General features: G+C 34.2%; 1 protein-coding gene across 2 annotated transcripts in view; it reads right to left on the bottom strand.

Annotated features, from left to right (window-relative positions):
* The window catches only part of LOC149785335 (uncharacterized), a 35,788-nt gene extending 24,210 nt beyond the window's left edge, over positions 1-11,578 (bottom strand). The window contains exons 1-4 of one of the 2 annotated variants that reach the window (XM_089979229.1): positions 11,467-11,578; positions 6,021-6,104; positions 5,323-5,532; positions 2,119-2,256 (exon numbers count right to left, since the gene is read on the bottom strand). In XM_089979229.1, coding sequence (XP_089835355.1) covers positions 2,119-2,256; positions 5,323-5,532; positions 6,021-6,104; positions 11,467-11,499 — 465 coding nt within the window. In that variant the 5' untranslated portion in view covers positions 11,500-11,578. The remainder of the gene's footprint in view (positions 1-2,118; positions 2,257-5,322; positions 5,533-6,020; positions 6,105-11,466) is intronic. The other variant, XM_089979230.1, reaches the window with a different exon arrangement.
* Between the last annotated feature and the right edge of the window lie 4,005 nt (positions 11,579-15,583).

Below are 15,583 nucleotides of genomic sequence, written 5' to 3'. Positions count from 1 at the left end.
AAAATTTTGTAGTCTCTTGAATGTCCTTTACATTCAGGTTGTGAAGGAATTTAAGACATCAACCAACTAAGCTTAATATGTAGGTAGGAACAGTTTTCCACTGATAGATTACCAGTGCCCATGTTGGTGGATATGACCAAAATTTTATTACAAATTCTAAAAGCACTGTTTTAGGATGCAACAGGTATTTTAATATTTAAGAATATTAGTGCACTGTAGAACATGTTCTTTAGTAGTCAACAGTACATCAATGCATCCCATAAAAGTAATCCTCATGTACTCATACATACTTTCTTAATCCGATTATCCAATCATTAAATGTCAGTTTGTATTCACCTTCAGGCAGGCTGTTCATAAAATGGAAAAGTGAACTTCCAACAAAACAGCAACTTTCAAATGTCTGCCCCTAAGCGAATCTTTGATGATAGAATTTGGCCAAAAATCATTTGCACTAAATATGAGCTGTATGGAATATGTGTCAAAGTTTGGATGCTGTGCTCCTGCAGGAAATCTGTCACAATGGCAGATTTATGCACCAGTATGTCGTCATGAAGAAGATGAATACCTTAGTTACTGAAGCAGGAATTGGGTGGCTCAGTCATGTTCCACAACCTTTGGCAATGTTTTGGAGGCAGACAAATGTTCAGTGACACCAGCAGCAACTGTCACAGGTACCTGAATGGCTTGGCTTTTTACATTGAGGAACACTCTGTATAAAACTCTCTAGACAGTCGGACTACACTGAGCAATTTCTGATCTTTGTTTATTTTCGCTGATCCAAACTTTATTTTCTCATGCAACAGGTTCAAAAAAGTAAATCCATGTTTCATCACATGCAGCAATATCATGAAACATTTCTGGTCACTCTTTTCATATTTGGTGAGTAGTTCTTTGGTAATTTCAACTTAAGTCGGATTTCGATGTGTGATCAACAAATGTGGGACCCATCTTGCATAAACCCTTCTGAGCTTCATATGATTCTTCATGATATTAAAACAGCTGACAAATATTTATGCCATTGATAATAGAAACATCTTCCACTGTGAATCAAGCATCTACATCAACTGCCCCCTTAACAGCGCTCAACAACTGCAGAGAATGGGCTTCCAAAAAATGGGTCATCTTCCATGGATTTGCAATGATGGAACCACCTCAAAATTTTAGGATATGACATAAAATAAAATATATAAACTTTACCCAACTCAGTCTTGTTATCCGATTATAATGGTCCCTTGTTATAATGCTCCTCATTGTAACCACTGCCCCTCTTACAGCTTTGGCATGATCAAGGATCCCATTAAACTGGCCCCAAACTATAAAGACTATCTCCTGTCTTAAAACTCGGGTAAGATTCTGGATCCCATTAAACTGGTCCCTTGTTATAAGGCCCTAAATTTTACCACTGCCAATCTTACAACTCCGGTATGATTAATGATTCCATTAAATTTGTCCCAACTACAAAGCCCCGCTTCCCACTTACAACTCAAGTATGATTCTGGACCCCAATAAACTGGCTCCTGACTATAACAACTGCCCCTCTTGTAACTCATGTTTGATCATGGATCCCATTAAACTGGTCAAGATAATGGATCCCATTAAAGCACACACACACAGAGACACACACACACACACACACACACACACACACATATATATATATATATATATATATATATATATATATATATATATATATATATATATATATATATATATATATATATATATATATATAAAATGCTGTTTCAGTAACAATACTGTAAACCCACTCTTTTTTGCTGTTACTAAATTTTACACTTTTCCAAAGTCAAACTATATTTTACTATTTAATGTCACAGAACTACTACAAAACTAGTCTCTATTTTAATTCGAAAAAAATCCAAATTAAAGGATATGTAATCTTGCTAATAGATTCCCCTCAAGAATTCCATGAAAAGTATTAGCACATAAATAAATGAAATTTTACAGTAACCCATATGCTGTCATACCTCAGCATTAAATTCATTATTATTTAATATATTCATGCTGTCTCTGATACTCAGTACTTGAAGTACATGTTTATGTCATATTTAAACAAGGTCGCCTTTGCCTAAAAATTAATGGACAGCATAATTTTACCTGGCAGTCTTGAGCTAGATCTTTCATATCTTCTTCTAAGCACAGCACCAGGTCCCAGAAGTCAGCCTTCCAGCGGCCAGATATAACATCACAACGGAAAATCTCACAAAAATCTGCCAAACAGACTGCATCTTTGTCCTTCAAATAGATAATAATTATATCACACAATAAACAAGAGTCCCTTGAAGGGACTGATGCTCTACTGTTTGAACAAAATTTCATGGAATTGATGGTAATTCCATTCTTTCTCTTTAACTGTTGAATGTTAAAACCATTTTTGATACTCTCCAGCATTAAAATTATCATGTTAGCCACTGTGATATCAATACTGATCAAGATAGACACCATTTTCATTTAGCAAAAACAAGACAACGTTTGAAGATTGTTGGTGAAAACCCCATGTTGATATGTCCATCCATTCAGGAAAAATAGTGACAAGAATTTCAATATGTCCGCTGTGACAGCCTGACCTCAGATCAGATCAGCAGCAGTTTCATTTAGGACCAATCAGACATCATACATAGCCTTTGAGTGAAATCCCCATGTTGATACAACCATCCATTCAGGAGGAGAAGCAATAGCAAGATTTTCAAGATGGCCACTGTGGTGGCTATATTGAATGTCCTGGCAGAACCACTTTCATTTAGTTTCAACATGACAACATAAAAAGTCTTTTTATGAGAACCCCATGTCATAACTTTCCATTCAGGAGGATTAACAATGACACAATTTCAAAATAGCCAAAATAGTAGCTATAATGGTCACTAGATCAGTGCCATGTTCATTTAGGATCAACTAAACATAATAAGAAGTGTTTCAGTGAAAACCCCATATTGATACAACCATACGTTCAGGAGTAATGATAAAAAGATTTTCTAGATGGCTGCTGTGGTGGTCATAATGGATGCCTGAGCAGCAGCATTTTCATTTAGACCTTAGAATGAATGTGTCTGTAAAGTTTCATGGCAATCATCCAAACTTAGGAAACGTAGCTAGAACAAACTTATGCAAATGGATGCAGGAAGACATTCAACAAGCCATCCCATAAGCTCTTCTGGTTTATATCTAGTTGAGCAAAAAGTGGGTACAAGATATGGATACGTCAGATGAAACGGGAAAGTACTGCACATTGTCAAAGTAAATTACTGTATTTACCATATATATTGGGACACAATCAAATAATAAATTTGCTTCCTGTCCAGAACTTATGGTGAAACTTTTTCACCCAGGTCATATGTCACAAGACTTAAGAAATTAAAAAAAGTTTGTATTGAATTTCTGGCCCCCCTCCCCATGGATGTTGCAATAAAACAGATAAAAAAATGCTCATTTGATAATAAAAAGAAAGAACGTACCTTGTATTGTTATCATGTATTCTTTCTTTCATCATGAGCATTAAAGAATAAAATATATCCACAAACTCCATATACGTAGCATAGGCTTCCATACTGTAGCATCTATCGTTTATGTCCGATAACACATGAAACGTTGTTCACTGACACGAACACTGAGAAACAAACAGTGTTTGGTTGTGCTCAAAGGTTTGAATACGTTATCCAACTGAAAACTGTATCCAACAAAATTGCAAACAAGAGGGAAATAAGCAACCAATATCATGAAGACAACAGTCATTCATACACGACACGGTGTTAGGTTGAGAATAACCATGACTGAATTATATCCAGGTCAACTATATGACAGTATCTCACAAATAAAAATCATTATTTGAAAACACATTTACTTCAGTGCAAGTGACAATCTTTTCACTAGCACAGGTTACAAAATTATCATTAAAACAAGTTATTGCTGTGTATACTATTTGCCCGCAGAAATCAATGCTCCTTTGTATTAATTATAACTACAGATGCCAAGCACATAGAAGCCCAGGTGGTGAATAAACAAAACTGACAGTGAGCAGTAAACTCAATCTTTGGACTTACCGACAGGACATCAAAGACAAAGGTTATTTTTAGTACAATGCAAGCCAACCTCGGAAGCTGACTTGGGATACTCTGAAGCCTTTTTTTTATATTAAAGGATATCAATACAAAGGTTATTTCATTGCAAAGCAAGCTGACCTCAGAAACCGACTTTGGGTTCTAAGTGTGCTGATTTTTTTTAAAAATTTCAATATACAAAGACATTCGAGATATGGAAGCTAACTTTGTTTCCTTTTCACTGGCATTCACTGGAATTTTGAAAATAAATTGAAACAATGGAACAAATTTTAAGGTGACACAATACAGTGCTTCGTGCATGGACATTGATGACCCAGCATCGCCCAGAAGATTTTGGAGAAAATTAATTTTATTACAAAGCAAGCCGACCTCAGAAGCCAACTGTGGAGCCTTTTAAGTGTGCTGATTTATTTTTTTAATATACAAAGACAGCTGAGATATGGAAGCTAACTTTTCACCAGTATTCATGGAAATTTTGAAAATAAATTGAAATAATGGAACAATTTTGAAAATGACACAATATAGTGCTTTGTGCACAGACATCGATGACCCAGTGTCACCCAGAAGATTTGGAGAAGTTAAAATCATGTGATGAATTGGTGAAGGCCAGGAGAGAAGCAGATGATTTCACTGACCATATGATCATTAACATGGATGAAATTATAGTGTACTTTGATCGCATTCCTGGACTGACTGACAAAAAGATGGGGGTCAAAAGTGTGAGAATTAGCACAAATTGTGCAAATTTGAAAAAATCTTACTTTAGTCCTTGCAGTTTCCACTTCAGGTGATGTGTTGCCTCTAATATTAATTTTTCACGGTATGAGAAAGCTAAAAAAAATATTCATGCACCAAAAGAATGGAATATGCATGTGCAGGAGAAGGGTTGTGTTGATGAGATAATGCTGCAGTGGATTAAAGAGTTTTATCTCAAGTACATAGATTTATCTTTTTTTAAAATAAAATTTCAGTTGCAGTGCATTTTCCAACATGCAATTTTTGCATGATTCAAAAGGTGTCCCATAACTTAAAACGAATAAAAAAATTATGTGACCCAGAACATACAGTGCACAAAAAAATTACTTAGTGCTCCTTAACTACAATTTAATACAGACTAAAGAAAGTAGAAAAGAAATAGATGAATATAACTGTGATCAAGGCACATGTTCCTAAATATGAAGTTAAAAATTGAGACCTTGCATAGATGATTACAAAGAATAAACAAAAGCTGTGTAACGTGACTTACTGTCTTCGTATATTCTGCATGTCTGTTGTCAAAATGTTTATCTAGGTAATATTCTCCTATGAAAGCTTTGCCACAAAAGTTACAAGTCCATTTTGTTATTGACTCCATTTCTTTGTGGTCCTCCTGAATAACAAACTTATCTCGTTCCTTGTGAAGTGGACAAGTAGAGGGCACTTCAACTCGAACCGTCTTGTACAATGGATACAGTTTCTACAAAAAAAAGAAAATAAATTCCAAACATGATTTTTTTTTTAAAATGTATATAATTTACACATATTCCAGTTATGTTTTTTCCATTGTTGCACTTAATTAGTTCTCATATGGCTTGAAAATTCTCAATGGCAGTATGCTTTGCATTTTAATTTAACAGTGATTTAAGATCTCTGGAAAAAGATACTATTGTGTGATTCAGCTGAAAGCATTATTAGAATACTGAAAAACTGAGAACTAATGGCATGGGTCCAAAGATTTTGTAAATTCTATAACACATGTGATTTTTTTATCATAAAATTCAATCAATGTTTTTCTAAAAATTATCTCAACAGGAAATAAATAGTAGAAGAGATTTTGGAAATGGGAATAGCTTTGTGTCTAGTTGCAGCAGTTGCACTCTCACTGACAATGACAGTAGAGAGTCAAGCAAAAGACACTGATTTGATGGAATGGCATTTGAATACATGTTACCATGTGCTCTTTACCTGCTGGACAACATTTCGGACAACTCTGGAGTTGTCTCTGGGACAATTTTCACCATTACTCATCTGGAGTTTGACTGCAAATACCTAAAGAAAATTTCAAACAATTAAATCTACTTACATACATCAGTAACAACATATTTAAGCATAAATTTCTGTACTGGCCTTTTTAACAAAAGGTCCAAATTTATGTTGTACTATAATAACATAACCCAGAGATCTCGGAAACGCTTAATTATGTGTATCTGGATGCCAATTTTTGACCTGGGACACAGAAAATCACTGAGGTGGCAGTCCTCCGTATGCATGTAATAGGTATGCGGTAAAAAATTCAAAGACTTGCCAGTCCTGCTTCAGCCACCTGCTTTGTGGGAAAATGTGTTGATCAATTAGCTGTGCTGATATTTACAAAGACAGAATTCAGTGACTGAAAGACCCCTTGACGTACATACATGTTGCCATTTTTTAAGAGTACATAAAAAAAGAACATGATGCAATACCTGGGTGGCAAGTTCAAAGGCTCTGACTGGCAGCCAGGTGGGAAAATGTACTGATATTTACAGTGATTGAATACTGATATTTACAGTGATTGAATTCAGAGGCAGAAAGACACAGAGATGTATATGTGGTCATTTATAAAAGTACATCAAATAAACAACTTTAGCTTTCATTATTATGTTCATTTCCGAATGTAGCAGAATAAGCAGTGCACGTGACCTCAGAATCAAGACATATTTAGACTTAGACAAAATGGCATTCATAAGTGGGTGACAAGTCGCCTAAAAATGTAAACTTCGCCTTCTTCTGTTAGGAAAGCAAAAACAACTTTTGCCCCATGATTACTTAAGAGGTACACTGACCATATTTTTTTTAAATGCCCCTCACCTGAGCCCGGGTTAGTTCTAGTGTTGTAGCGAAATATATTCATCAAGGCATCAGTAGCTAGGCCTAGTTTTTATATCAATTACGTTGACAAACAAACTCTTGCCCATTCACAAGCATTATGTTTTGATAGTAGATTGACCATTAACCATTTTCCGAATAAGGTAGCAACTATCAATTTCCTGCATGCTATCCTTTATTGATAAAACATACAAACTTGTGTTTTAAGATCAGAATTGATGATCTGGATATTTATTAACTGCCTCTTATACACTATTTCATCACAAAATTAGTTTGAAACTGTAAGTGAACCACTAGGCCTAACAGGTAATAATGGCGGACTTCGCTAAGTCTGGGATGTACCAGTTTATTAGATTGTCTGTTTTCTTAAATCATCGGGCAAATATATTCAGAAAAAATATACAAATCATTGAAACCAAAGCCTAGGTATTATTTTATTAAAGATATAACTTTAAAATGCAAATTATTTAGGTCAGAAACGTATGGGACAATGCTATGTTGTGGAATTCGCAAGATGTGCTTTAAGGTCTAAGCTGTTTTCTGACTTGACACGTATTTGCGAAGATACGGGAAAAAAACAGCAAATCAGATACTATTTATTTGCCTAAAATTACTACAAGTACATATACAAATAAATAAACCATAAATTTGCGATCCTGTCAATGGACTGTTGTAATGAAGCTATATTATAGTGAGTGGTTACATTACGAAAACCTCTCCATCTAAAAATAGATGCACTCACGTCTGTGGGGATTCTGTAGGAAAGAAGGGACAGCAACGTTTGATGGTAGGACTCCTATTTTTGCCAAAATGGGAGTCCTGGACTCCTAGTTTTAAAATGCTAGCGAGACCTCTGATAACCTATATAAACTATCTCCGAAATGTTATGCATGTTAGTTTTATCTAATTTATTATAGCTGTATAAAACTTCTTTCCAAAGATTGGGGTATAAATCATCAGCATATTCTCTTGTTATTAACTCAAGTCATCAACAATTGGAGTATAAATCATCAGCATAGTCTCTTGCTATTAACTCAAGTCATCAAAGATTGGGGTATAAAACATCAGCATAGTCTCTTGTTATTAACTCAAGTCATCAAAGATTGGGGTATAAAACATCAGCATAGTCTCTTGCTATTAATTCAAGTCATTAAAGATTGGGGTATAAATCATCAGCATAGTCTCTTGCTATTACCTCAACAAAGACTGGCGTATAAATCATCAGCACAGTCTCTTGCTATTAACTCAAGTCATCAAAGATTGGGGTATAAATCATCAGCATAGTCTCTTGCTATTAACTCAAGTCATCAAAGAGTTTTTTAAAGCTATGTTTACAAGTTATGCTTTAATTTGTGGTCTACAAAGTCACATGACGTTTTGCTTTAGTTAAGTTATTATTCAAAGGTTGCTTTATTTTAAAGAAAAAAGAAATGGGATTAATTCACTGTGTAATTAAATTTGGAATTATTTCAGAAGAAAGGTATATTGGGGTATTTGTTTTATTTTAAAAAAGCTAATAAAGCAAATTATAAATTTCCAAAACTTTGTGAGATATGACACTCAGAATATGAATGCCATATAAAAAAACACACAATGCATATGATAACATAAAGGACAAAGTTTCATGCACTTTAACATGGCAATGCTAACAACTGTCCAACTTTTTTCACCAAACATATCAAACTTGCTTCCATATATTTAGGAAATACATTTTTGAACAGTTTTTCACAAGAAATATGTTCTTACTAAAAAAAAATCAATATTAGAAAAAATAATTACTTGCATGTGCACATGCAAACACACACACATTTTGTAAAGAAATTCTGATAACTAACAATATAATACTGATAGTTTATGCCAGCCTGCAGTGGTACATTATTTAAAACATCAATGCATCTAATTAAAATGTGTCCCAGATTCACTACTCGCTCATTATACTAATGTGTCAATGATTTATCAGTTTTACAAACTAATTTTACAGCCATGCTATGTAACCTTTCATGAATCCTAGTATTATAGCCAATTATTTTATCTATGTAGAGTGTTGCTTATTATATTTCTATTTTATACTTTATCTGGAGTTATAATTTATATATTTATTTATGTAGCACTGGCTGCCATTATAATCCCAGAGTAATTTTTTAAAGAAATTCTCCCTGTAAAATTTTTTGAGCATAGTTTGTAATAAATTCTTGGTCCTGATGTATGTCATACTTATTATGACATAAATACTTAATGATATTTCATCAAAAATCCAACCAAGTCAACATTTTACTGATTCAAGCAAATTAATCACATTGAACCAAAAAATCTGTCCACTAATCCTTTGTCAACTGGCTTTGCAAGCCTCTACATTTTCCAGTTTTGTCTAACTGAATAAAATTTGGTGGACAATCAAACAAATAGTGATTTTTGAGCAAATGTTTAAGCAACCAAGTCATAACAAATTTCTTTTTTATTTATCATATCCACCAAAGAAAATCTAAAAACAATCTAAACTTGACTCAATTATGCATACCTAAGCATGACATCAATGACCTCTTAGCTCTGGACAGTTCATATTAATTTTACAAAGGTGCAATATTATTGGCTAATAAAATATAAATAATAGTCTAGTAAATGTCAATTACTTGCATATACAGCAAATTCATTACAGGCAGCACAAGCTACATATGAAATTATGCCAGAGGCAAATCAAGGGTTAATTGAGACTTACACTCCAGTGGAAATCAAAGTGCATCATAAAAAAGTACAGGTTGGAATTTCCATGCATAAGAAATGGGGTAACATTTACATAGCAATCATCAAAACAAGAGGGTACAGGTCTATTGAGAACCCTGACTCTACCCCAAAATTACATCTGAATTGCAATGGGTTGTTTTCACAGACATCACAATTGGGTACACAAATACCCACAATGCAACGAGCGCATACCATTCACTGCCATTTTGAGGCCCTAACAAACTTTTATCAACACCAGTCATCACGTATATTCAAAATAATAATCTGATTTAATTGTTGATTAGGACATTTACTTAATCGAAACAATACATAGAGTATACTTCAAATTATGTGCCCCTATAGCACGAAAATAAAAATAAAATTAAGCTACATGGCTTATATCAAAAGACAGAAAAGTGAAGTTAAACCATAATCGTGCATAATGCTATCAAATAGAAATGCAGTTTATACAAACAGACAATATTGTCTTTTTTTTAATTAAAAAAAAGGTATTTTGTGTGATGTCCCTAAGCTTGTCACCTTGAAAGAGTCATTCTGGACAATGATCTTCAGGATATAATAACAGTTATGGAAATACAATTTCATAGCATGTGCATTATGCCAACTTTTATGTACAAATACTTTCTGCAAAAACGTGCATGTGCCAAAGCCCACTGACAAACCAGTTTTAATAGGTATGGTCAAACATTGTATTTGTCGTGATGTTGGACCTAGGATGATATTGAATGTAAGCGATAACCATTCAAAGAAGTTTCGTCTAAAATGAAACATTTTCCTAACGGATCATGATTTTGTACCAAATGTCAAAACCGATTGCTCTTCTCTTGAACTACTTTTAGAAACATGAAAATATATATTAACAATTGGCTTTTTAACTTGAACTATAATCAGATGATTAATTTCAACTCATGTAAATTGAAAATCATTACATGTTCCTACTTGTTTGTGTATCCATTTGTTTATGCGTGTTTATTGATGGATCTATTTGTTTATGAAAGAATAACAAAGATGGTTGAAATTTCAATGTTTTACTTGAAGACAAAAGGGGAAAAGTCATGCATTTGGTCTCGTGCTGTTGACATGCACAACAGAGTGTGTGTTATATTATAACCTTGTGCACAAAATGTGACATGCCTTCATAATTATGTGGGATGAACAATGTTAGTAGATGGCTAGAGGATCAAAATGGTGGATATGGAAGAACACGCGTTTTGTGACGTCACGTAAAAACAATGGATAGGATGACCACAATATTTAATTAATTGACCCAACTCCCAACATTCTGAATCCCAATTAATTTGTTATTCTTTTTATTTTGCAAGTTTATGCACATTTTCTGAATAAATCGAGATCACTGATGTTGCATTTTGGTTTTTTTTTTACTGCTGGGAGGCACTGCTAATAAGTTTATGCTTCTATTAAACCCACCAAATCATATTTTGCAACTGCATTTGAAAAAGTTTCTCAAATAAATACGGTTTTAACTAAATGTTGCACATAATGCATTCTGCTGATTTTAATGTTCAATCTGAGTCAAGACTCTCAAATTATTGCCAGTTTCCAGCAAGCAAGAGTCTGACGGAAGTAGTCCTACAAATTATAACGTAATTCGTCCACCGATATTTATCTTGTTGGGAGTCCTGAAGATGTTCACTAAGTAAAGCGGTATCCTCCCACCCTCTATCGCCTACGTGTTCAATGAGGACTTTATAGCTCTCCTGAAAAATACTGGAAAATTCAAAAGAGCAAAAAGGGCTACACTGCCACACGGTGCAATGCATTTTCTCGACGAAAATCATCTCACCATAAAATAAAACAATCTTTCCAAAGCGCTCATTTCTGCTTGAGGTCATCGTTGGGAAAACATTAGGTATATTCCGAATAAGAAATCCAGCTATTATTCGCTTGTGTAGCCGATTCCGTTGCAACACATTTAGCTGATCATCAGGAAGCGCAGCACAAAACACATGCACCATAAATGTAGTACGTAGCTATGTATAAATCTTATGAAGACAATACAATACTGAAAAGAGACAAAACTGGCACAAAATTAGATAATTTTGTTATTTTATTATTGCTGTTGCTGTTGTTGTTGTTGTCATTATTATTATTATTATTATTATTATTATTAATATTATTATTATTATTATTTTATTATTATTATTATGTTGTTGTTGTTGTTGTTTTTGTGGTTCTTTCTTGTTGTTTATCGTCATTATATTTATTTTTATCTTAATCAGCATCCTCATCTTCCTCATCATTATCGTCGTCATCTAGGAGAAATTTAATGGGAAACTGAAATAGAAAAACATTTTTGCAGATTGAATAAAAAAATAATTCCGAACGATATTTTCACAGAATGCTAATGCCTTCGGGCAGAGAGAGAGAGAGAGAGAGAGAGAGAGAGAGAGAGAGAGAGAGAGAGAGAACAAGCAGATGACTATAAGGAACGAAATACTAACTAGTTCTGTGAAAATAAATGTGTTTGTCATGGTTGAACGCCCAATAAATTTAATTTCTTTCTGAATACCTTGACATTGAAAGTTCTCATACATTGACCATCCTTGTCTAAAACAAGTAAAATAAATCCATTTTGTATGAGCGAGGTCCAAAATGATGAAGGTCTTTCTGAATCAATACTTCGACATTGAATGTTTTCAACAAAAGGTTGACCATCTTGGTCTAAAAGAAAAAAATGTGAAAATAGACAAATTATGTATCATTTAAGTCTAACAGCAGGTCTTTAAAATTCTATAAATTCTATCACTGTAGTAAGAAAATTGCATAATATCAGAGGGGGAACACGCGTACACACACACACACACACACACACACACCTCTGATATTCTGCCATTTTCTTACTACAGTGATAGCATATCAAAGGCCTGTGGTACGGGGTCCCCCAGGATTTTCGCAGGGGGTGTCAGGATTTTTTTGAAGGTGGGTTGGGGGGTCAGTCAGTCACGGCCGGGAGGGTTAGTATAGTAAGCAGTCTGAAACTAAACCTGATATTTACTAGGCGTTTTAAACAGAATCTTGTGACATATTTTCAGCTTCATTTGCATGATTAAACTTGACGGAATTTATGTATGTATTTGCAGGATGATTTCCAGGAGGGTCACGTGCCCCCTCCCCCCACCTATGCTGCGGGCGTCTATGGCCTGTGGTCTAACATTAATTGAGACTATAGTTACATGTTAGTTATATATTATATACATAACTCGAGTTACATGTTAGTTACATGTTATCTATGTTAAGCCCGTTGACTAATGATCAGTAATGAGGAGAGCTTGGAAAACCCACGTAATAAAAATGATATGTGCACCGAGTCCGATCATTACACAATTGCCGTAGTTCGTGTGATGCAGTCATTTAATATAACTTAAGCAGGTTTATTTCTTTACCTACAACTGACTTTTGGGGTTACGACCTAGTGAAAACATTACAAACACATGCCATGCTCAGCATTCTCTGTTTCTTTGTTCTGCCGTTTAAAGTTCAGCAGCTGAGGTTGATTAAGTGCGTTAAAGAACGAGAAGAATACAATAAAATAAGTAAACCAGACAAACAAAAACAACAAGAACAAAAAAAAAAAAAAAAAAAAAAACTAGAAAAGAGAAGAAGAAAATAAAAAAAACCATAGAATGAATCACTGAAAACAATACTGAGCGGTTCTAGAAACAAAAAAGTACTAGCCATCAAAATCAGTAAAATTTGGTCATATGACCATCTCGGCCAAAAGAAATGGGTAAGTATTTTACAGAAACTGAAGGTTACTATTAGAAATAAATAAATAAAAAAAAAATTATTGATCTTACTAGTTTAAAGGTGATACTAAATGATACTAAAAAAAAGATAAGTCAGTAGGTTTTGGGTAATAGTAATTAACCTTGCAATTTAGTTCCATCCTCATTTTTTAAACAGAAGATCAGTATTCAGACACTTCATGCTGAGTCCATAGAACAAATCACACAGGTCACGTATCCGCATTTACTCATTTTAAATTGAATATAACTTGTTCTTTAAAAATTTAACACTAAGTTTCTTTAACCAAAGTCTATTCAATCCTGATTATTGAATATTCTGCACCTTAACTGTCACCAAGAAACTTCCAGACGAAAATTATCTATCGCTATGGACGTTTAGAATGGTGGCTATGTACTAAACAGGGGTCAAAATAAGAGTGCGTCGAGTCGAATCATCACAATCGAGGGTAGTACAAATTCGTTCATCAATATGTGTAGCTTTGTTTGTGACATCACAGCGCGCGACGTTAAATCCGGATTGTACTGGATCACACTTTTAGGTTCATTTCGTCCAAAAATGGCTACGTACTTTAAAACTGATTTTGCCGTATTCACCTCTCGGTACGTCTAAATAATGACCTTCCAAAGGAATATGGATGTATACGAATCCAAATGAAGCGACTACTTGCCACCTAAAAGTATGTAGAATAAAATTCTAACACATTACACCCATTACTAAGAAAGTCGGTGTTGAATGCCTACATGACACGTGTGACTTGTACTATAATCAAAATCGGGATGCTACGGCCAAACTCCTGTGAATGAAGGGACAAAATACGCATTACAAACAGATGAATTATTATTATTATTATTATTATTAGTAGTAGTAGTAGTAGTAGTAGTTGGTGGTGGTGGTGGTGTAGTAGTAGTAGTAGTAGTAGTAGTAACCTTTATTTAACGAGGACAACACCTATTTTTCACTAAAAACCCGCGTTTCATGCGATTCTCGATTTGTTAATAGGTCATGTTATAACAAATATTTTTTACATACAGACACGCACTCAAGAGTGCTCTCGCACACACACACACACACACACACACACACACACACAGAGGGATTTAAAAATGCATTAATATATGTAACAATATTGGTCAATAGGTACATATTTGAACAATATGCTTTACACAGGTATACGCATTTCGTTATGTCCGTAGTCATATAAACATAGAATAAAACGTACGCAGATTATATCTGGACAGAATGGTGAAATTCTGTATTGGGAAGCTTTAATATTAACATTCATACTTTTAAAAAAGAATTTCTTTATTGAGGTTTTAAACTAAGCAAATGGGTTTAAAGTACGTATCCTCATGGGTAAGGAATTCAGAAAGGTAGGTGCTGATACAGTAAAAGAGCTTTTGATATGGTTGGTTTTCGACTTCGGCATCTGGAGTTCGTTATTAGTTGTTGATGGGTGATCACACTCAGTACTTCATGACCTTAGTTCAATCAGGTTAGATATATATTATGGAGAAAAAAAATAAAGATAAGATAAAACATACGTTTTTGTATCGGTATCCGTTGTAGACGTGAAAACAAAACATTCGAGGGAGTCGTAATATGAAGTTTCCGCGGCCCTTTTCTGGACTCACGGTACTAATTCAGTTCCTATAGTAAGTCTACGCAAACACCATGATATTAAAAAAAAATTAACTTTAAATTTATGAGTGCTCATGGTCAAACTTTTATTTATCAGTACAACTGAGACCTGGATGTCAGCTTATTTGTAGAGAAAAGGACATGAGCTGTTGCATTTTCTGGACCTACATGTGTTTGAAACATGACCTTTCAATTCCGCACCAAAGGGTGAAGTGCTAATTTCAGTAATGAGTGTTCCAAACCGAAGACTGTTAAAAGACTGGAATTCCATCAATAAAACAGTCTCTGTTGTTTTTGGTAACAACTAGGATAAGCTCGCAAAATTATTTTTCCTAAACAGTAACTTACATTATTAGCCAATCATGGCCAGCTAAACCCACATATACTCTATTTTATGTTCATCCATTTCCAGGCTGGTTCCCATTTTTCCATACATTTAGTACAGTGTGTCCTTCTCGAGTGTGTAATTTCTTTATAGATAATAATTGAACGTGTTTCCCCATATAGTACAGCCT

The sequence above is a fragment of the Sinohyriopsis cumingii genome, chromosome 13 (genome assembly GCF_028554795.1).
Source record: "Sinohyriopsis cumingii isolate HCF-2022 chromosome 13, ASM2855479v2, whole genome shotgun sequence".
Classification (NCBI taxonomy): Eukaryota; Metazoa; Mollusca; class Bivalvia; order Unionida; family Unionidae; genus Sinohyriopsis; species Sinohyriopsis cumingii.
Note: the sequence above shows the minus strand (reverse complement) of the source record. Positions and strands in the feature narration are given on the sequence as shown.